Genomic DNA, 23,882 nt, shown 5'->3' with positions numbered 1-23,882 from the left:
CTTGGTCTACTGTTGCAATAACCGCGAGGTACCGAGCTGGATCCCAGCAGGCCAGAGGACAGCATTAAAAACAACTGGGTCACTAATACAATATACCTCCACTCTGGCAGATCATGTTGAAGAGACCTGAATACAGTCTGGAAAACGTTGATATTTCCTGTTTATTTCATTCACCACTTCTATGATAGTTATTGTAAAGTTTGGCACTCATTTAAAAACCCTACTACAGCTGTGTACTACGAGCTTTTCATTCTGTCACAAAAACATTTCTTGTGAGGAAAATTGTTGTATTTCTTAATCGTTCTTGGCCTGATAATGGTCTAATATACTGGCATAAAATATATATTTTACCTGACTTTACAAAATCCATGAAGTGTAACTTAACGTTATGAAACATTAACTGCACTTAGATTAATTTCCAGAAACAATCCTGTTGTCTTGACCTCTGGCCTCTGGCAGCTCCAGCTCTGATTCTAGCCGTTTCTTGTCTTCTACAATTTCACTTTAGTATCATTACTGTAACCATGACGTTTAGATCTGTTACCTATTAGTAAAGTCAACATACTAGTTCTGTTACTTCTGTAGGTTCTGTTTGGTCTTTAGGGCTACACTAGGGATGCACCGAGCCCACTTTTTCCGTCCCGATAGCGATACCTGATGGGCTCTGGGTATCGGCTGATACCGAGTACCGATCCCATACCGATGAATCAGCTGTATGCCTCACTGTGTGGAAGTGACTGGGCTCATTCTTTAATGTGTAAGGCAACATCAGGCCTGACTTAAACATCGCTTTCCTAACTTTGTAAAACAAAATGTAACAAATAAATATATAGATATAAATGTACTAATAGTAATTATTAAAATAGTATATCATACACTGGCAACTTGATACAAAATCTTCAAAATTAACAGGAACTACAATTCAAGTGTAAACCTTTTTAATACAGCAAATAATCGGTCAAAACTTAAACAGGAATTCAAATTTTGATATATAATGTACATATAAACATAGAATTGAATTGAATAGATCGGCCCCATGGTACCGATACCTCTGAATATCATCTGAATGTGGTGATAAAATAGTGATCACAATATCCCGTCTTAAACCTCAAAGTTATTCAATTTACAAGCTATCAAATGGAGAAAAGCAGCAAGTTTTCACATTTTGAGAAGCTACAATTGAGAAATGACTTCACAATGAGTTGATTATTAAAGTTAGGGCTGCAACTAACCATTATTTTCATTAGTGATTAATCTGCCAATTATGTTCTTGATTATAGCCTGATTTCTAAGGAACACGGGTGGAGCTGCATCCACCAGCCCCACCCTGTCTATTGATTAAATCACAACTTTGTTACCCACGCTAACGTCATGATCATTTGGACTTTGAGCTCACTTTAAATATATAAATATGGCTGACAAGGCCCAACCCTCTGATCTTTTATCCTGAGTTGATGAGCTGTTAATAGGCAATGTGTGACATTAATGTATTTGTAGAACAGCTCTCAGTTTCTAACCATTTTCAATCTTTCTCTCATCAAGAACCGAAAAGAACCCTCAAAAGATAGAGGCAGGCAGCGCCCTTTTTCAGTTTCAGCTCTTATAAATGAGCATTTGGCCTGTTAGAACTTGTTCGTTTGTAAGTGAAGTGAGATCCAGAGCAGAGTTGACTGGAGCACAGAAGGTACGGTAGGCTACAGGTTGTGTACAATACAAAGTGCTGATACTTATACTGATGTGTATTTAGCCCAGACTGAAATATCTCAACAAATACTATATGGGTTGCCACATAATTTTGTATGTAAATGTAAGGTGCCCCCCTTCCTATGTCAAATGCAGCCACATTAGAATACCCCCCCCCCCATGTGAGTATCTCTCCACCCACATCTTGAGAACTACATTTGCAAAGGTGCACAATATTTTTCGCACAAGCCAATCAGAGCAGACTGGGCGATTTTGGGAGGGAGGCTTAAAGAGACGGCGTGTCAGACAGAGGGTGAGTACAGGTATATTTAGACAGACAGTATGAGAACAATAATATTCTGTTTTTTTTTTTTTTACATTAAAGCATGTAAACATGTTCTAGTAGAAACCCCAAATACAAGTATGAACCTGAAAATCAACATGATACGTCCCCTTTAAGGTGTGATGCCCAGCCCCAAGGATTGATCACCAACTGGGCAAAGTTAGTAACTCCCCTTTGGCTCCAGACAGTCCCTCATGTGAACTATGTGCTAATTTAATTATCAGTAGGCGTGTGGTTAATAGCTAGGATACATATGCAATGCAAAGTGTGGAAGGAAGCTCCATTTTGCCCTGGGGGCCTGGGGGGTTCTATGTACTTCTATGTAGATCTATGTACTTTCTGTACAATTCTTTATTTGAACACTTTCACAATGATGTGAGGAAATAACAACTTTATCCCACTTCACCCGACGGCCTGTTGGCCTTCCTGAACCCTGCAGATCCACTGACCTTTTCTGTGTTGCATTCACTTTCCACCCTTGAAGTCTGCACAAAGTTTTAGAACACATGCAGCTGACTACCTTTCAAGAAATGGAGAAAGAAAGTGATGTTACAGGCCAACCGTCAACTTTTTTTGTTTAATGCCTTCAGTGGCCACTTCAGAGTGAGGCACACACACACACACGTACGTATCAGATGTGGAATCTGAGGAATGCATGAAAAAGCGTGTGTGGCTGGATGGAACCCTCCTTCAGGCCTTGAGCTGCACAGTCAGCGCCACACAGTCTCTACTGCCAAGACAAGTCCAGTGCCTGGCTGGCTTTGAGGGAAGTGCCTGGATTTATCATTAAAGCCCTCCACACACACACACCCATTCACTCATTTAGTTCATTCCTGATGCATTGAGAAGGCAATAGACCACTGTGCCAGAGATCAAATTGGTAAAATACTTTCTTTTATGGACATGTTTCCTTCTCAGAGTTCTGGTAATCACGTTCATAGATTGCTTCATCAATCAGTGCCATTGTATTCAGGAGATGATTTATGACCGGCTGATGAATTGGCCACACCTATCCTTTGTCGCGTCGCCGTTAGAAAAGCCTTGCCTTTTTTTTGCTGATAAGAATAACTGCGGGAGTCCCAGAGCGGAGTCATATGTTAACCAGCTAGCAACGTGTTCGACTGACCTCGTAACCTCCAGCATGAGGTCAGCTTTGGAAGGAGATGTGGGGGTGTGTAGTAGCTGGAAATGACCCAGATCACATGGCTAACCTCTCATTTCCTCTTTGGAAACTGGCATGCACATGTGTACTCTAGTCAGGCTTACGCATGTGCACATCCACATGGAGAAGCTGTTTTGCTATTGCGTGTCAATTTAAAATGACTGCAGTAGCAATGGCAGTCGAACACCAATACACTCACTCACGCTAATGCACATGAATGCAAAAAACACGCTTTGTCCTTTTATTTATTTGTCATTAATTCATGAGAATGGAACCTTATTTACCTTTACATTCATTCAGATTTCATAAGGTCACAATAACGAACGATCAAATACACAAAATGAGTAAATTTGTAATTTAACAGAATTCTGAGAGTAAAGAATGGAACAGAATGTCCATCTTATCATTTTTCTCCTTTTTAAAGGTCCCATATCATGCTCATTTTCAGCTTCATACTTGTCTTTTGAGTTTCTACTAGAACATGTTTACATGCTATAATGTTAAAAAAAAACTTTATTTTCCTCACACGGTCAGCCTGAATATACCTGTATTTACACTCTGTCTGAAATGCTCCGTTTTAGTGCATTTCAACGGAATTGCGTTGCTAGGCAACAGTTTGGATCCATGTTTACTTCCTGTCAGCTGATGTTATTTACATGCACTGAAACAGGAAATAAATTGGGACACATTTAGAATGTTTACGTTTAAAACCGTATAATGGTCTAAATATTGTATATTTGTGACATCACAAATGGACAGAAATCCTAACGGCTTGTTTCAAATGCGCAATTTCTGAATACGGGCTGTGTGTATTTCTCCGTATATTGAGCGTTTTGATAGTTTAACAGTATTTATAAAGCACTTAACCCTAAATATAAAATATATGAAAATCTCACTTTTTACATAATGGGACCTTTAAACACCATGGAGGGTCCCGACCCATGAGTTGGGAACCACTGCTCTGAACAACTTGATAAAGTTCTAGAAATGTAACCGGGGACCCCAAGCTTCATAAAATGCATAGAGCAGTGCTAACTTGGTCAGTGGGTGAGGGGCCAGGAAACAGGAAATCCTAATGGGGAGTGTTTTTCCCTGCCTCTGTTAAATCTTCAAGCTCTGGAGAGAAAGTGTTAGGTGGCCAACAAGCTGGCTCTCTGTGGCCTGGTGAGGTGTGGCACTCTCACCTTCAACACACACCCTGCTCAGCACAGAGAGGCTTGTTTTAAACAGGTTCAGATAGCGGAAATACCTGCTGCTGGGACCCCACGCACACACACTCCTGTTAGAGGCAGAGCAGCTCTGAAATGATCTCATGAGGTAAACTTCAACAAACAGAGCCACATAATGTTTCTAGTGAGGTTACTTCACAATGAAACCCAAAGTAAAGGGATAACTTAGAGGGGGAGATTGCTTCATGAAATCTAGCTCGTTCCCTCAAAAAATGTACGCTAACTTAAAGGGACAGTGTGTCGGATTTGTTGGCATCTAGTGGTGTGGTTGCAGATTTCTGTAGTGGTCCCAGTAATATTTGTTCTCAAAGTGTACTGAAGTCGCATATCATATGACATGGTTAAGATATGCTTGAGTCAATTAAAGCTTCAGTAGGCAGAACGTTTTGGGGCAAAAATTCCATAATAACCTTTCAGCATATTGTAATTCAAGTGTTCTGAGAGAAAACTAGACTTCTGCTCCTCCTCATGGCTCTGTTTTCAGACTTTAGAAAATCTAGCCTGTGACGGGAGACTTTGGCCAATCACAGGTCATTTCAGAGAGAGAGAGCGTTCCTGTTGGCTGTGCTCCAGCTAGTAGGCGGTGCTTGGTATTTCTTCAACAGATCTCAACATGGCTGCCGGATCACAAACATTCTCAGTTTACAGCTAAACAGTACACTACAAGATGTAGAAAGAGAAATAGGCATTACAGTAACAGAATATTGATTCATATTTGATCAGCGCTGCCTAGTTTGACTGTTTGGTCGGAATTCGCAAGTGATTGACAGCCGGCTTTCATAGACGGAAGCTGGACGGCAGACTCCAGATCAGCTCTGATTGGTTGTTTTCCTCCGGTCTGTGAAATCTTGCAGATGCCGTTAGGAGCACCGGAGGACACATAGGAACATAATTTTTTTCAGATTACCTGTCTCATGCACTACTGTCACGATATAGTGACCATTTTATAAAAATAACTTTTTTTAATCATATTTGCTCCATTTCTATCCACTGCAGCTTTAACTGACAACTGCTTTAATTCAATAAATTTAACAGTGTAATCTTGCTATTATCAACAAGTTGTTGTTGTTTTCCTCAGTTCTGAGTGACTGTAACTGCCCCGTGTTACTTTTGCCCATTTCATTGTGCAGTTTATTTTCTTAAAATATATCATATGTGCTTTAACTTAATGTGCCTCAGAGTTGGTTAGGATCACATACTGATCAACACTGGTGGTCCACCTTTCTGAGCCAGGAAAAAGCCTGGAGCAGAGCACTGATGTTTCCCTGTTGGCTAAAGTGCACTCTCTGAAAAAGAGAAATGTTTGAACTAAAACTCCTGCCCTGCCTCTAATTACCCCATTAAACATGTTTAAATCTAGCTACATTTGCACTCATTTAGGGCTCTAAATCCGCACACAAGCACAGCCGCTGCTCTCGCTTCAGCTCTGATGGGAACAGTCTAAATTTATGAGTCAGCCTATGGGTCTATCTCAGTGGAATGTTTTTGTTAAGGCACTGTGGAGAAAGGAGGAGGGGGCTGGGTTCTCTTGTGGGTCTATTAAATAGCAGTTTGGTCTCCGCTCAGATCTCTATATGCTGAAAGTGTTCAACTGACGTCAGTGATAAGACAAGCCGCCATGTACGGCAGTGTTGATTTGATAAGATTACCACAGTGATGGAAGACAAACACTGCGGTGTCATTAGAGCTGATAGCTGGCCTCAGCACCGCCGAGGGCCCCTAGACAATTAGTCTGGTAGCTGGCTGCAGCACAACAAAGAGTCAGCTAGACTCATAGCAGCAGCTCATGATATGTTCTTACCTTTAAATCTGACATATACTTAATGAAAAAAACAGATAATTCTGTGGAATGTGACCCCAGAGTTGGGAGTTGGGAGAAGTCACCCTTTGCCCAGATGCACTTTTTTATCACTTTAAATTTCTGAGTTTTCTTTTAATGATATCATCAATGTTTGTAAACATGGAAGCAATGGATCCTGCATAATTTAACAACATAATACTGCAGCTTTATTTTATTTCCATCAGTTTGATTTATTTTCCACTTTATTCTGAGAAAATGCACGTTTTCCTGCAGTTTGGTTTCGTGGTTGGTTCTAACATTACTCATGAAGTGCGATTCACCACGTTGCACTCAAGTAAAAGTTTAAGGTACTTTACTTGAGTATTCCATTTTTACACTTTTACTATACTCGAGAGGGACATTTTTTACTCCACCATATTTATTTGACAAATAAAGTTATTAGTTACTTTACAGATTGTTTTTGACATAAAAAAAAAATCTACGATAAGCTTACACAATACATTACACAGTGGTGTAACCCACTTGGGGTTGCCTCCTTACCAAAAAGCGCTGAGTCTGGTAGGGTACTTTTCTTTTCAGATGTCTACATTTATACGTAGTTTGAACTCACCAGAGACATTTTCCCCTCTAAACTTCTCAAATTGTTTCATTTAAAAAAGTGTTTGAGGCCCCAGCGAGGGTGGAGTTAGCCATTATTATCCATCATTTGCTGATTAGAAGCAAAGGATTATAAAAAAAAATCCAAAAAGTGAAAACAAATTTGTGTATCAGAACTTGACTTTCGTCATTCCTCTTCTAGTAATCCTCTTGTGTCCTCTGATCCTAACCTGACCCCAGTAGACCTAAATGCCAGAAATTCACCCCACCCTCCAAATATAGACTTGTTCTCACATGACTGAAGTTCTGTACTCAAGTTACATGACTTCATCTGAGCTACTTCTCCTTACATTTGTAATATTTTATTTAGATTGGTGATTCGCTGTTTCTTACTAAAATGCTCTCTGTGAGTCATACTTTACTTCCACTTTTAGGTCCGCAGGGCTTGTAACTTTAACTTTTACCAAATAATCTGATATGGTCTAAACACAGATACTCGTGTTCTGACTGATGAACTCAACCTGGAAAGTTTATTTGTCCATCATTGGAAGCATTGGAAGTGCTCTAATTGTCACTTGTCTATATGCAGAATATGAACGGACCTCTGGATGCACAACATATCTCCTTCCTCCCACAAGAGATGCTGCTCTCCCAGTCCTGCCAAGTCACCTGAGATGCATCACATTGCGTTTGCAGAGAGAGCAGTGTGTTTGGTTAAGTTAGTTAACTTGAGCAAACAGTAACGGTAACATACATTACCCTTGTCATATCAGATGTGTGCTCAATCACTGTAGATAAAGGCTGTGTTTATGTCCCAGGCCCAGAACAGTTGATATTCAAACCTAGGAACAGTATGTGCTGCTTAGTAAGACTTAGTAGTGATTGCAGCCAGTCTATTTTTATTATTTACTTAAGGCAATGAGTAATGATATGACTGTGAACATAATCATTGATCATTGTGGACACTGTTGTAGCAGAGGATAAGATGATGAAAACCAACAGTCAAACATCATCTTTAGGTTCAAGACTCTGTCTCGTTCCTTGTCCTTCTCTTTTCTTGCTTTTTATTCCACAGAAAGAGTTCTCAAAAGTGTTGTTTGTGAGTAGAGGTACTTCAATACATCAGCTTAGCCTCCATATGAATAGGACTTAAGAAAAGCATGGCAAGATCCATTCCTTGTCCTTGACTAATGGTAGATAAAGACATGTCACACTATGAAGAGAACTTGACATACAGGCGCTCACGAACATTCATACCCTAGGATTCCTGAAGAGGCCCTTCCCAGTAAGAAATACCTCAAGTAGTCATCACCATCTTTGTTGGAACATTTGGCCAGTAAATCTGCTTAATCGGGGATGTTTCCAGTCGGGAAGTGGACGGTCAGTGGAAATATTGAAAAATTTGCTGACTAGTGCAGCTAGGACGGTGAAATAAGGGAACATTGTCTTTGAGTGCATCTCCTACTGTCTTCATTGTTTGAGATGAATGAGGTCTTTGATTCCCCTCAGTTTCTGACGCAGTCTGGTAGTCATGTGATACACGCTGAGTGACTTTCCTCAAAGAACGCATCTCAACCGTGGTGTATTTCAAAAGCGACCCACTTTGAGCAGCTGCTGTCAGTCTTTGCCAGATGGATGAAACTGAAGATCAACGTTCCGCTGATGACTTTTTAAAGGCTAGTGGTACTAGGGATGTGGCGCTGAGGACATTTTCCTAGCGGTTAATAAACTTGTAACTTGTACCGTTATACACCGGACATTTTACAAGAATAGATGACTGGTCAGTATGTGTAGTGCTCTGACTTTAATCTTTGATGTCGTGTGCCTGTGTGTCCTGTCTCTCCGGTCTCTCCGTCCTGTGCCGCGCACACTGGCTGTGCCCGCTCCGTCCTCCTTGCGGCGATTACCTCATTAACATTATGGTTCCCTTATAGGCAATGTGTTTAAATTTGAAATTATTGCCAAATAGACAAGTTTGCTTTTGCTTCAACACCAAATCCTCCGCCATCTCTCGGTCTGTCAAGTCTCTCTCGTCCTGTGTGGTGTGAAATATTCCACCTGCTACTCTGAGCTGAGACTCCGTACGGAGCAAACACTTTCACTTTCAGTTCGTAGTGTCCGTCATCCGACTATCTATTGATACATGCCACTGATACGCCAAACTGACGGAGTGGGGTGGGTGGGTAGCGTAAGGTAATCGGTGTATGCCCGAACCACCCGTGTAACACCGTAACACCGGCCCAGTTCAGACCTGGTATTAACATGCTTCCTCAGTGATCCGATCACAAGTGGACAGCTTTAAGTACAGGTGTGAACAGCACTCAAGACGCATTGAGGACGCATTGAGATCAGATCTTTCAGACCACATTCAGAGGTGGTCTGAGCCACATGTGGCCACATTCTTTCAGCAGTGTGTACGCGAATGCGTCCTGGGCCACATTAACGACCGCCTACTCATTTGATGTCCAGCTGGGACCTGCGGAATCACCACGCCCCTCAGGTGAACAGACAGGCGAGCGCTCGTCTGCCTCGCAGCATGGAAACGGCCCTTTGTGCTCTACTGTATTCTGTTGGTACTAGGGATGTCCATAATGAACCGTTTAAGCGTTAACCGACATTAAGCATTTTAACCTATTAACGCTATCGGTTAAAACGGTTAAAAGAAATGTTAATAGTTAACTCAAAAGCTGAGCGGCTCAGGAGCGCTCGTCACTTTAAGGAGAAAAGCTGGTCCACCGTAACAGCCCGCATTAAGAGGCAGAGCCGGAGTTGCAGGATACAGGAAGTTGGCTCCGATCTCTCTGGCTCGCTTGAGCGGAAGCGGAGAGTTGTAGTTTCATAGCATTTACTAGCCGACAAATAAAACTGTACACACACTGCTACACCTACGTTCCAGCTAGAACGCCACCAACACAACCTCACCTCACCGCCAACACACACACACACGGTCTGTTGGAAACTCACTAAAGTTACTCAGACTACGTTTGCGGCGGCGAGCACGAAGCCTCCGGCAATGCTATAGCTGCTAACGTAGCACAAACACACACACTGTTTGTTGGTCACTCGCTAAAGTTTCCGCCGGGCAGACACACAGCTGACCAACCTGCTAAACTAAACTAATGTGCGGTGGAGACTTTACTGGGAAAGTGGCTGCATGTCCGCGACACTACAACCGCAGCATCGTAAGCTGCTAAGTTAACGCTCCCGGAACGCTGAACTGGAGACTCCCATCAACATATATCTGTTGTGCTCCTTGCAGCTGGTACAATCGCTGCATGTGAGGCACAAATCTCTCTCACAACAAGCTTTTCTCTGTGTGTCATATTGAGCTTAGTGCTGTAAGACTAAGATGAGTGTTAATCACATACAGATGATTGCATTGTTACTGATTGTCCTGTGGGTATTAAATGTCAGCCCACACTCAGTTTTCTGGTCCCCCTCCTATGATGCACTCAACCTGCGGTGCCCGGGCTCCTCCCTCCCAAAAGGTTCAGTTAATTCAGTGGTTCTCAACTACAGGGTGCACGTGACGGTGGGAAAATGTAATGCGTGATTAATGTTTTGAATGTTGGAATCTTTTTCACTGCGAAACAGAAAACAAATCGTCTCTCTATACATCCGTGGTAGCCGTGGTGTTCATTAAGACAGACAGACAGACAGACAGTCTGTAGGTTTATAGAATGGATAGATATTTGACAGGGACAAAAAGAAAAACAGACGATGCCTCGGAGACAAACAAGACAACGTGGCTCATCTGGCAGTAATAAAAAATAAGATATGATGAAGTAGAGGCTGCACCGAGAAGCTTCATTCATAACGTTGAAATTCAAATCCATTATTAAATCTCTTCCCTCCTCTCTCTCAAACACACAGAGCGAGTATCACGGCGCTCTGTCCATCTCTGTAATTGCCTCAGTCCAAAAGTCAAAATTTATTAAAAAAAGAGAGATTGTGTTATTTCCAAAATTCACTACATGTATTTTATGTAATGAAATATTCTGCTTCATTCCATATTTTTCGTCGTGCAGGCCTTTCAAAAACAACAGTTTCACTGCAGTTTAAATGGTTTTCTTTCCCGTACGCACCTGTATTAACGTGGCGGTCTAGCAGCAATCCAACAGCACCATAAATTACATTTCTATAAATATAAATAATAATGAAGGCGGTGGGAGATGAGGAGAGACCAAAGTGTATTTTATGTCTGAAAAACTCTGGCATCTGACAGTATGAGACCCAACAAATAGATAAGACATTTAGAAAAACATTACATCCCAGTCACGTCAATAAAAAAAGTGGTTTGATAAAGTTTAACTGTCGTCCTACCAACCTGTTTAACATACTAGGACTACTCCGACCGAAGTATCTATAAGAAAACAACCATCATGGGAAATGTTAACTTATTTCTTCTCAAAACATTATTAGTCATATAATTAATGTCATCTGAAGAAAAACAACTGATTATTATTTTAGGAAAGTTACAGTTATGCATATTGTGTAAAAGGAAAATAGACCCGAGCACATGCGTAAGTCTGTGTCTGCTGCATCTATATCCGTCTCCTTCAAAATGACTGGCGGAGTGTCCCGCACCGTCGGCTCTAGTCTGCACATGTCGGACGATTTTTGGCAGATTTTGTGGCTAAGCCCGTCGATGAGAGAAAATCCCTCCGATTGGCTGTTCAGCTTAAGCGAATCAGTGCACGAGTAGAGAAACGGAGGTGAGGAAAGCAAGCCAACGAGTAAAGTCAAGAGGACAAACGCAGAAGGCTCTTTTCATTTTTCATCTCATCTCATCTGATCATTCCAAAACACGGATATTTTCACACCAACATGGCCGTCTGGAATGAAGCTAAGTGGTGAGAGAGCGGTGTGAAAATGCTGCTTTTTTTCCATGTACGTATCATAACAACAGCTCGTATATCCGCCATCTTCGATCTTTCGGTTTCCCTTTTTGAATGACGAATACGGACTACCTCCAACTGCTGGTGTGGAGAGTTACTTCATCTCACGCAGGCAAAGAATTTCCGTGTTAACTGGCTTTCGGCTGTAGTGTTTGCGGTGTGTTTGAGGGCAACTTGTTGGCCAAGACGAGGCGACGTGAGGTGACGCAACAGACGGCCTTCATCGCCGCCAGTTCTTTGAATACACACCATTGTGAGTGGGCAAACCAACAACAAAATAATCTAAGCTAGATAACTAGCTTTTTGGAGCTTTCAACCACATCATAGCTTTCAATCGCATCACATCATTGACTAGGAGTCAGTGGACGGCCAGAGAACGATCAAAAGAAGACAGCCAGATACACTGAATTGCCAGTTAACAATGTCCACCTCTACTATCTACATCTAATGCTAGTAGATCCATGTAAGGGTCAACAGGAGATGCTTGTTTTTTCATGTATGGCCGAGTATGTAATTAAAATCTGTTTAAATGGACAACTGTTTGTCTTCAAGCTCATGAGAAAGTGAACAAAGCTGTTGTTTGTTTTCCAGGAGTAAGATACAGTGTACCCTGCTGGGCCTAATTTGCTATATTAGCCTTATTACATTACATCATTGACAGTGTGACTGTTGCATATGTATAAATGGTGATGCTGATGCTGACATAGTTTATTGTTAAGCCCTAGTCTGGACTTTAAGTGCTATTTTGTTCATGATGACAGCAGCCTGTCACACCAGAGACAGTACACTAAACAGAATATTACAGGGAACCATTGTGGGAAACCTGTGCTACAGGCTATATATCTACTCAATGCAAAGGTTATCAATGTTTGTCAAACATACCTAAATTGCTTGACAAATTATGTTATGTTCTATATGACTTTTGCATGACAAAATCACATCTTCCTCTTGCAAATGAAAGTTTATGGTGGCTAATTTTAGCTGATTGTTAGCAAACATTGGATGGAGATAGATGAGCCTTTATTGTTATTCCAGAGGGGAATTGCAGGTGTTGCAGGAGCACAGAGACAGAAATTAGTACAAATAAATAGAGATGTGAAAATCTAAATCAGAACAAAGAAAATAAAGGTATATTAAACTAGTGTAGAGTAGACACTATACAAGAATGAACTATACAACAGCAATTAAAGACCAAGATACGAAGAAAATGATACAGTATGGTTAAAAGCAGTGAGTCTATCATAGATATAAACAGTGTACACCAGAATAATATGTACTGTGATTAAATAACGATACTTAGTTTTGTCTTTTATTATTTAGCAAAATACAAAATATATTGTAGTATAAGATGTGGTAAGACATAGGGATGTTAATAATTAGCCGTTTAACCAACATTAAGCATTTTAACGCTATTGGTTAAAACGGTTAAAAGAAAATGTTAATAATTAATTAAAAAGCTGAGAAAATTCGTCACTTGAAGGAGAAAAGCTGGTCCACCTTAAGAGTCCACCTTAAGAGAGTCTGAGCCGGCGTTACAGATACAGGAAGTTGGCTCCCGTTGAGCCATGAGCGGAGCGAGTTGTATCCTCGTAGCATTTATTCACCGACAAATAACTGTACACACACTGTCTGCTACACCTACGTTCACAGCTAGAACGCCATCGGCAAAACCCAATGTCACCGCTGACAGACACACACGGTCTGTCAGAAACTCGCTGAAGTTGCGCTGCGCTGACAGACCGTATGTGTGTGGCAATGGTGAGCACCGAAGCTACCAGCAGAGCTACAGCTGCTAATGTAGCGCAAACACACACACTGTTTGTCGGACAATCGCTATCGTTAATCCGGACAGACAGATTGTCGTTCCACCGGGCAGACACACAGCTGACAACCTGCTAAACTAAACTGAATGTGTGGTGGAGACATTTTACTGGAAAGTGGCTGCATGTCCGCGACACTACACGCAGCATCGTAGCTGCTAAGTTAACGCTCCCGGACGGTGAACTGGAGACAGTGAATGCAGCATTGTGGCTCTCCTGACTCAGTTGTCTGTTGTCCTCATGCACTGCAGCTGGCGCACTGTTGCATGCGAGGCACAAATCTTGTCGGTTAACGGTTAATAATCGGTTAACGAGGGTCGGTTATTGGTTAAGACATTTTTTCTAAATTAGCATCCCTAGTAAGACAGTATAACTAACATATTAACATAGTATAGTATGAGGTATAAGATACAATGTAATGGGTAATAATACTTAATAATGACAATAATGCATACAGTAATAATACTAAGAAATAATACACTGCTGTGTAACTGACATCACTGAGTCTGTTTGTTGACTATATGACCCTTCTCTACTGTTACACATTATTCTAGTTGTCGTCATTGATGATACCAGTGGCCACTATTCAACAAAAGTTAGATGGTCTCTTGTTAAGGCTGACTCCACACATGCAGATCATATTAGGACTATAAGTTGTTGGGTTCAGGGAAAATCATTTGAATGGGATTCAACAGTGGCAGCTAAAACATATATCTTCCATCACTAACTATCTCTGTGGACAGAAAAAAGGCTCATCAGTGGAATCTTCCTTTCACACTGTGTACTGTGTAGAGCTTAGATATGTGAAGGTCACCCAGAGCTCTAGCAAACAGCAATGGACTCACTGATAAAGCAGACAAAGGGCAGTGTGAAATGCCATTCTTTAGACTTTGTCAAGTTTGTGTTTGACTTTCACCTTAAAGGGATAGTCTCTCAGTGGGGTTGTATGAGGTACTCATCCATAGTCAGTGTATTACCTACAGTAGACGGCGGTCGGCACGCCCCCAGTTTGGAGAAACAGACGGGAGTATGGGCACTGGAGCAAATCAATGTATTGTTGTGGACAGGGCCAGCAGCAGAATGTAAAAGAAAGGCCCTTGGGAGATTTCTGCAAGAAACGACCTGCCTGCCAAAAATCCACAGCACTCGATATCAGATGGTCAGCTGCAGCAGAAGTTGACATTTGCCAGCAGAAACAGTTTTGGAAAGGCATCGGAGTTCCCTCCAGCATGGATTAAAAACCTGCAGACCTGTGCTGGGCACAGACACACTGACACTGGAACAATTTAGAAGCAATTATCAAGAAAAAAAAGGAGAGTGCATACAATACAAACATGCTCCTCGGAGGGTCCCAATTCCCGATTTGGGAAGTCGTTTTTCCAACTTCGGTGTGTTCATGAGCTTTAAGTCATAATGTGGAAACAACATGGATGCTACAACGATGATGTGTTAGAATTTGGTTGTCAAAGGTCAAGTTCACTGTGATCTCACAAAACATGGTTTTGGCCATAACTCAAGAATTCATATGCTAATTATTAGGGGTGTAACTATACGTTTTTACTACGATACGATTTCCATGGTTCTGATACGACTCAGGACGATATCTGGCTCATCTAGAGCGATACGATTCAATGATTTGAAATCGATACAGTAACATTTTTTGCCAAAAATTCAGTCAGTGTGACTGTGAAATAAATATGTGATACTGGACAGAGCAGGTCAGGATTCCTCAAAGTTTTTCTTGTAAGTGAATCAGGGATTAATTAATTATGGATATAAAACAAGTAAACAACGAATAATGGCAAATACATACAGTCTTTATTAGGAAAATAATAAAAAGTGCAACTGCAGGACCCACTGCTTCAGTTCTGAAAATACAAGGCATTGCAATATTTAAACAAAGAATATAATAAACCAACTTCTATTCAAGTTAAATGAACAGTGGTTTAACCTGCTGCTTCTGTCCTCATTTTCAGTATAAACTGTAAAGCAATAATACAGAGATCAACCGCTGATAGTGATCAAACAGCTGATAGTGATCAAACAGCTGATAGTGATCAAAACAGCTTGGGACACAATCATTCCTATAGAAACGCTGTTTAAATAATCGGCTGATAGTAATGAAGTAGTCCACCTACAGTGTTCATTTGGGCTCTTTTCATTATGAAAACATCTGGAAAAACATTTTAAAACTACGTTAGACTAACGTTAGTTGAGTTTCTGTTTTGTTTTTTACTTTTCTCCCGTCGTGATAATTTGTCTCGCGGACCGTCTGCTCACCGGCTGGATACGTGAGGCTGATGCTGCGTTCACGTAGATATCATGACGGGGAAAGGAAAGTCATTTTCTCTGAATGAAAAACCGACAGCGCATGGGGAAAGCGCCTGTGGGTGAAGCCGCCCTCGTCTCCTGCAGACCGGTGCTCATCTCCCTCCAGCCGCTACCGGATGAGAGAGGAGGAGTCCAGCGCTCCGTTCGTCTGCATGCACGCTATGGATGTGTGCTCGCGCTGCAAAGGGCAGAGCTGGCAAGCTGGCACATGTCTGGAGAACCGGAGTTACGTTTTACATTTCTTTACCAATACAAGTGCTTAAAACACTTTCATATAACATTTGTCGTCCTTAAATACGAGGTTCAAATCCTTAATATCCATACAATCGATTTTTGCATTTCAAATCAAATTTATATCGATATACGTCTCCTGTGAAGGACAACTATCTAAGTACCTATCGATGTAATTTTGTCATAGGAATATAAAGCGTTACATTGATGTAGTAGATGAATCGTTAAACCCCTACTAATTATGTCAATTCCACACAAATGCCTGATAGGATGAAATAATAAAATGATGACATTTGGACAGACATGGATTTAAGGTGCAACTTGACTTGTTGGCGGAGGTATACAACCTTGCAGCAGTAATTTATTTATTATTTTTTTGTTTTTTCTTTTGGCTGACCGGCCCATTAAACAGGTAGATCGGCCCATTAGTTTTTCTAAATTGTCGCTGGGCATGTGATGATGAAACGTGCACATCTGTCTGTGTCAGTCCTGCCCCACATGCTCTATTTGAATGTGTGTGTGAGCATGCTCAGCTGAGAGGTTGTGTGCTGCCGAGTAGAAAGCAGAGAGTTGTCTTGAAAAATATCAGCAAAATAATTGATCGCAAAACACAACAATCAATGATCAATTGCATTTATAATGCAGACGGGACATCCTCACTGGACTAACATCATCACACATGAATACATTTGGGCTTATTGGATCCACAAGAGTCTCAGCTTTACAGTGATACCCAATTTATTCAATTCCAAGACTGTTTAGGGACCCCAGTATGCAGAAATATTAACATTAAAAAAACTATGTTTTTTGCCCAAAGTGCATGTGATTATCATAAAGTGGACATGCCTGTAAAGGGGAGACTCACAGGTACCCATAGAACCCATTTACATTCACATATCTTGAGGTCAGAGGTCAAGGGACCCCTTTGAAAATGGCCTTGCCAGTTTTTCCTCGCCAAATTTATATAAACTTAAATAAACTTTGGATTATTTAGTCTCCTTCCCAACAAGCTAGCATGACATTGTTGTGTACCAATAGGTTTTTCTACTTTCATATGATATCTCTACCTTCACTCTGGCCCTAAAGCTGAACCTGCTACAGCCTCTGAAAGACAGTAAAGTCGGTCGTGATCCCCTGCGATCCTGCGGGTATCAGGGGGGTTAATCTTCCTTGATTCCCTCTCACTCATTGGTTAACATCTTCCCGAGTCACTGTATTTGTTGATCTCCTCTGAATAACACTGATAAAAAGTCTTGATTAAAATTCATATTGACAAAGTCTACTGTATAGCCATGTTGGCAGACCCTGGAGCTGTAATGTTCATTGTTTGAAACCCAATGTGAAAACAATGAGCAATACAGTCATTGCATTGCATTGTGTAAATATGAGAAATGCCTAAAACCCTAATATAGAACATTTCTTGAACAGTGCCACTACTGTCCTAACGGTGTGTGTGTGTGTGTGTGTGTTTCAGCTCGGACCAGGGAGGTGATGGGGGAGTTTGGGCGTCTGTATGAGCAGCAGTATGCAGTGGCTCTCTTCAACAAAGTTCGCTTTGACATAGAAGGAGGAGGTGGCCCACAATCCCAGCTACTACAGCGCAAGGTAAAACATCCTCTTCCATCACTCTGCGAGCCCCGGAGCACAGATTACACAGATAACTCAGTGGTAGAACCTGTAGACCGAGAACCTGCCAAAAATGTTTTCAAACTTGTTTTAAAGGCATGATTGAACACAAAATGATTGAAGCCCAGTCCTGCCAGGAAAAGAAAGTAGATCAAATGTTAAAAATGACAAAAGTAAAAATATTCACATTAACTCAAAACTAAGATAAAAGTCCAAATTGACTTTTTAAGTCAAAATTATGCCACAGTAAGTTATTTTTTAGAATAGTTAGGCAATACTATGACTTATTAACTCCTATTTTTTTTTATCTTACAATAACGTAACTCGCTGCGGAGCCCCGTCACTTCAGGAAACAAGACACGGGAAACCTCTGTTGGTCTGGAGGAGCTGCAGCAGTTATTTCTGCACAAACGTCCACTGTACATTCACTAGATATTCTCAGAGCTAAACTAACTCTTCTGCAGTGTGGAGTGTGCACGTGAGAGTAGAGCAAAAGAGCGAGTGAGAACGAGTGCGGTATGTGAGTGAAGCCCGGCAGAGGAGTAGAGGAGCAGAGTACAGCAGAGACTCCGGCCCTGGAGACCAAAGCTACGGTCTCCCCTGTGTCTTCTGACCACGGTCGGGAGGCTGGAGCAGGAAGAGTTGACACTGTTTAACAGACGGGCTTCACTAGATAGAACTTTGTGTTTTTGGTATTTCCGTGTAGTTTGTGTTGGATTCTGAAAGGCGCAGCCACACGCGAGCGTGCATGAGACACCGTCCCGCAATGATTTATACGTGTAAGAAGTTACAAACAGTCTCTTTAATTGACAACTGCTTTAATTCAATAAATTCAACGGTGTAATCTTGCTGTTATCAACAAGTTGTTGTTGTTTCTACAGTTCAGTTTTCTTAAATATATTTGCTCCATTTCTACCCACTGCAGCTTTAATTCCTCCCCTCTGTGCAGTGTACTGTCATGAAAATTAGTGTTTTTGACTTTTGTGGTGTATAAGGTTTGATTTGAAATGTGTCGTCTCTCACAGATCCCTCTGGAGAACAAATCCATCTTCTCCGGCTCGCTCTTTCAGTATCTAGAGGAGAACAAGAAATGGAGGAACCGCTTCATCTTTGTTCCGGACTCCTACAACATCAACTATTACGACAGTAAAGCGGTGAGGGGACAAAACTCTGGTCCGTACAGCCTGTTTTAGATTATACTGGTTCAATCACTGTCTAACACTTTAACTCTACTCCCCGTTTTAACTACCAGTCCCATGACAGACACCTCCATCCCAAAGGAACCATCAACTGTGCCGGCTACAAAGTGCTAACATCTTTGGAGCAATACCTGGATCTGATCAGCAGCAGCCTACCTGGTGAGGAGGAGGATGGTAGTGGAGGTGGGAGAGGGGAGAAGATGCTGAAGCTGCAACATTTTATGCTTATAATTTTGTCATCATTTAATTTTTTTTATTATTTTAATATCTAGCATATAGGCCAGCTTAGAGTATATGGCACTCCATCGCATTTTTCCCACTGGTAGAGCACCCTAGAGGGCACATGTTTCTGTGCACATTGGGCCACCATAGAGGGCACTTTATCATGTTTAACCTACCATAGGGGCATCCAAAGGGCTTTTGCGCTACCTTCGGACGCGCCGTGGAGCCCGATGTGTGTGTCCAACACAGCTTGACACATTTAAAAGTATGTTCTGGGGGTTTGATTGATGCTTGACCACAGAAGCTGCAGTAGTAATGAAGACTACATTAACTTCTTAAAAGGCATGTAAAGACATTCATTATAGGAACTATAACATACTGCATTTTGCAGAAGACATGCAGAAAGTTCAAACTAATTGCTCAGTGTGTTTTATGTTGTGTATATTTTTCCAGATGTGAAAGCCAAGGTGGGAAGTTCCCCTTTCCTTAAGTGCCCCACCCAGTTCCCTCTGATCCTCTGGCACCCTTACGCCCATCACTACTACTTCTGTGTGGTGACGGAGAAAGAGCAGCAGAAGTGGCACGCCGTCCTCCAGGACTGTGTCAGACACGCCAATGACGGTGAGTCCTGTCAACTAATGATGATCGACACAAATTCCTGCATACACACAAGCTTATGAATGCACTGATGAACAAAACATGACCAAAACACCACTCTCTCAACAAAGTGTCCGTTAAGCTTTGCATACACTGTGTGATTTTAAGCCAGTTTCTGACCCAAATTTTGAGCCGCACGACTCATTTTAGAGTCGGACAAAATTTCAGCTTTGTTTGCGGTGCGGTGGGCTAAACTTTACAGGGGGGACCGAGGACCAATTAACTCCTCCCAACTGGCCGTCTGATGGTCAGATGAATTTCTGACATGTCAGAAATTTTGGTTGGCCGACCACAGGCTCTCTCACAGTTGAAGCAGAGCCACGAGCCGATTCCCCAACGTCAGTGCCTTATTTTCGTAGCAATCAAGATAACAACCTAGGCTACAATACATATAGCTAGTAAAACGTAACTAGCTTACCTCCAATTCTCTCTGCAAAATGGACAAGACATACTGTCAACGTCTTCCTAGCCACCTGCCTGTCTATATAACGTTACACCGCTGCCTCTTTTTATTTAGACGTTTCAGCAGGCAGGATGGCACAGATGATCAAGACACCACGTTTCTGCCTTGTTAGCATTGTGACTCGTACAGACCTCTGCTAGCAAACACACCTTACCTGCCTCGGAGCTTTCAAACCAATCTTTATTGACAACGGTCAACAGCCAGAAGGGCCCGCAGGAGCCGACCGACCGTGTTTTTGTATTTTACACATACAGCGTGAGCACATAAATCGTGAGCTTTGGCTTTACATCTGAAATGATCTACACGTACAGCAGGAGGAAGAAGTACACAACAACATTTCTTAAATCGTGCAGTGTATGCCCAGCTTTAGACTATGTTCTTATTTTGTTAATCATACTAATAGTCCGATTTACGGATGTACTAAGGCACCAAGACACATTAGAATGCATGGTAATAAAGAGCCCTTCCCTGATGCTGTGGGGCAGGTTCATGGGATAAGTGTGGACTTAAGTCCTTTGATGTAGTCTGTGGCTGCCAAGGAGGACAAGCTGAAGGGAGTGGCTCTAGAACAGTCTGTGAAACTGAATATATGTGGCGTAATCATATCTGGAAGTTTGCTCTCTGTTCACTTATTGCGCCTTTTTGTGGAAAAAAATGGAGATGCAGTGAGGGCAAGAATGCCCTCTTCCTGGATCGGTGTTGGAGTCTTGTCTGAACAGCGTAGCCACACGCGAGCGCGCATGGGACACCGACGCGCAATGATTTATACGTGTAAGAAGTTACAAACAGTCCCTTTTTAAGGTGCGAAGGCTCTGCAAGTTGTCGCTTTACTCGGTAGTGCACATCCGAATTTTTGTAACGTAGCGCCCGCTTCCGCGTGGGCTTTTCATGACTGCTACAAATAGGGATGAAAGCAAATAACTTGAACTTTTTGCGCCACAACAGTATCAGTTATAAATTAGTTTTTCACTGCGTGAGACAATGGATGTGTGGTGTCTGAGCAAATGAAAAGTGATAATGCGTGGTAGTTGGCAGCCCTGAACTGTTGAATGTACCAGGGCCAGTAGAGCTGAGAATTATGTTATAACATCTCAAATTTTACATGCACTACATATAGCCATCTCATACAATAGTAGACAGTAGATGTCACATAGAAGTGGTTTAAATCATCTAGGGATGCACCGATACCAGTTTTTTCAGACCGAGTACAAGTACTTACATTTGGATACTTGCCGATACCGAGTACTGATACGAGTACTTCTCTGTGCCAAAAGACCCTCGTTAACAGCCAGCTGGAGGGTGTGAGAGACGCACGGCAGACTGGGGAGTCCCGCATACGAGGCGGTGCGCCGCGACCGGCTCTAGGTCGGCTTGGAAAGGCTCGGCGCGAAGGTGCTTCCCGGGGCCGTGGCCAAAGCGTCACCGGGGCGGACTGTCACCGGGGCGGACTGTCCTCAGTGTGCCCCAACCGCGTCGTGCCCCCAGGGCGGGGCTCAGCCCACATAAAAGGTGCCAGGGGTCTGCGGCGATGTCTGCAACCCACCTGACCCGTCTTGAATCACGGACCAAGGAGTCTAACGCATGTGCGAGTCAGAGGGTGCAAGCAAAACCCCGTGGCGCAAGAAAGTAAGGGCCGGCGCGCGCCGGCTGAGGTGGGATCCCAGCCCCGCGGGGTCGGGCCACCACCAGAACGTCTCGCCCGCACCGTCAGGGAGGTGGAGCGTGAGCGCGTGCGATATGACCCGAAAGATGGTGACAAGAGGTTAACGTCACGCTGCCGTAAAGTGGTATCGGTGCCGCTGTATCGGAGCCGTTTTGCGAGTACGAGTACATGAGCACAGTATCGGACCCGAGACCCGATACTGGTATTGGTATCGGTACATCCCTAACATTGTCTGAAAGCTGGGAACCTGAAGATTAATTTTAGATGCAGCTCAGCACTGTGTGTCAAGTTGTTCTAGTCATAAATCAAAAATAAACATGAATTAATTATTTAAAATGAATTGTAAAAGTGTATAAGGGCTTAGAACATTATGATTGAAGTATATGATTTCCATTATCATGCTCTATTATATCTCATAAGTTGTTAGTAAAGCCATCCATCCCTTGAATGCTATAGGTCTCTAGTTTGTGGTTGTAAAGTTTCATGAGGCTTTGATTATCCTAGAGGTCACAAAAAGGTCAGAAATGCAGAAATATTCAAACACATAATTGTGGAATAGGCAAAAAATAACACATTTATACTGCATGAAAAAAATTGCATGGTTTTTGCCCAAAACTGCATGTGATTATCATACAGTGGGCATGTCTGTAAGGGGGAGACTCGTGGGTACCCATAGAACCCATTTACATTCACATATGTGGAGGTCAGAGGTCAAGGGACCCCTTTGAAAATGTTTTTCCTTGCTAAAATTTAGCCCAACTTTGGAGCGTTATTTAGCCTCCTTCCTGTAGCATGACGTGATTGGTACCGATAGATTCCTCGGCTTTTCTAGTTTAATTTGATATCTGTGTTTTCACTCTAGCCTGGAAACTGAACCTTGTATAGCCTCTGAAATGTCTTTCAGAGGCTATAGAAGGTCGGGATCGTGGGTCTTGGGGACATTAAAGTCATTCAGGTTTTCTTAAAACTGCCCAGCCCAGAACCTGTGTTAACAGAATTACACATTCACTGGTAGTAGGTGTACCAAAAACTCCTATTTGTTTTGTTTTTCAGTTATTTGTAAAGGTTTGGTCAAGTTTTCAGCTACACGCAGCTCCTTTTCCCTCAGCTCACTGAAACTGATGCGTTAGATTTGAATGCCATCACAGTCACTCTTTAAACCAACTTTGGCCATTTGAAACAAGACCTCGTCACTCTCATGTCATGAATCATTGTGCAGTAAATGTAACACAGACATGGCAGTGAGTCAGAGCTGGACTTCATCTGATGTACCACTCAAGTGTTCTAGTGATGTGTATACAGCTTCCTTGGAATTGAGAGATTTGGTATGTAGTGCCAGAGGCAGTGGGAGGTTTTAACATGCAGTGTGACTCAACAGCAGCTCATTGTTTAGACTGCATTGTGTCCAAGTCTGCTCTCTATCAGTGTTTAATTTCTTTAAATTCCCTGTCTGTCAGGCTCTGACTGTTTCTCTTGCTGTTTATTTCAATGTGTTTCTCTTAGTTAGTTGTTAGTGGTCATTTTCAGTCATGGAACTTGAATATGCAAACCAGATTTTGCTGCTTTGCTGTTTAATGTCTCAGCAGTGCGGAGCGTTGATTGGAACCCTATGTGAGATGTGAGTTGTGAGGGCAAGGGGCTGTGAGCATCCGGAAAGAGGAAGCAACCATTACATGAGCCTGGTGGCTGAGCTGTGACGCAGGCCAGCTGCATGAAGTATGAACAGCTGAATGACTTCATATGTTCTCTATGTGCCACTCAGAGCAATGCTTCAGAGACCTGCACTGGCTTTTTAACAGTTCTGTTAAACAAGGTGTGGGTGCACCAATCTCACCCCAGGTCAACACGTCCTTCTTCACACATAGACTTCTGTCACTGTGTCATGGTGTAACGCAAGTCCGGGTTCACCCTGCTTGGCCGGGTTAACCCGATGGGGACAAATGAGCTGTGGGCCCCT

The 23,882-nt window shown here is 42.3% G+C and overlaps 1 protein-coding gene across 1 annotated transcript in view; it reads left to right on the top strand.

Annotated features, from left to right (window-relative positions):
• Positions 1 to 23,882, top strand: part of niban2b (niban apoptosis regulator 2b) — a 47,192-nt gene that overhangs the window by 464 nt on the left and 22,846 nt on the right. Inside the window, 4 exon segments of the mRNA XM_037778018.1 lie at positions 17,570 to 17,700; positions 18,747 to 18,875; positions 18,974 to 19,079; positions 19,596 to 19,763. Coding sequence (XP_037633946.1) covers positions 17,570 to 17,700; positions 18,747 to 18,875; positions 18,974 to 19,079; positions 19,596 to 19,763 — 534 coding nt within the window.

Source organism: Sebastes umbrosus, chromosome 8 (genome assembly GCF_015220745.1).
Source record: "Sebastes umbrosus isolate fSebUmb1 chromosome 8, fSebUmb1.pri, whole genome shotgun sequence".
Classification (NCBI taxonomy): Eukaryota; Metazoa; Chordata; class Actinopteri; order Perciformes; family Sebastidae; genus Sebastes; species Sebastes umbrosus.
The sequence above is the reverse complement of the archived record's forward strand: the minus strand, read 5'-3'. Positions and strand labels throughout refer to the sequence as shown.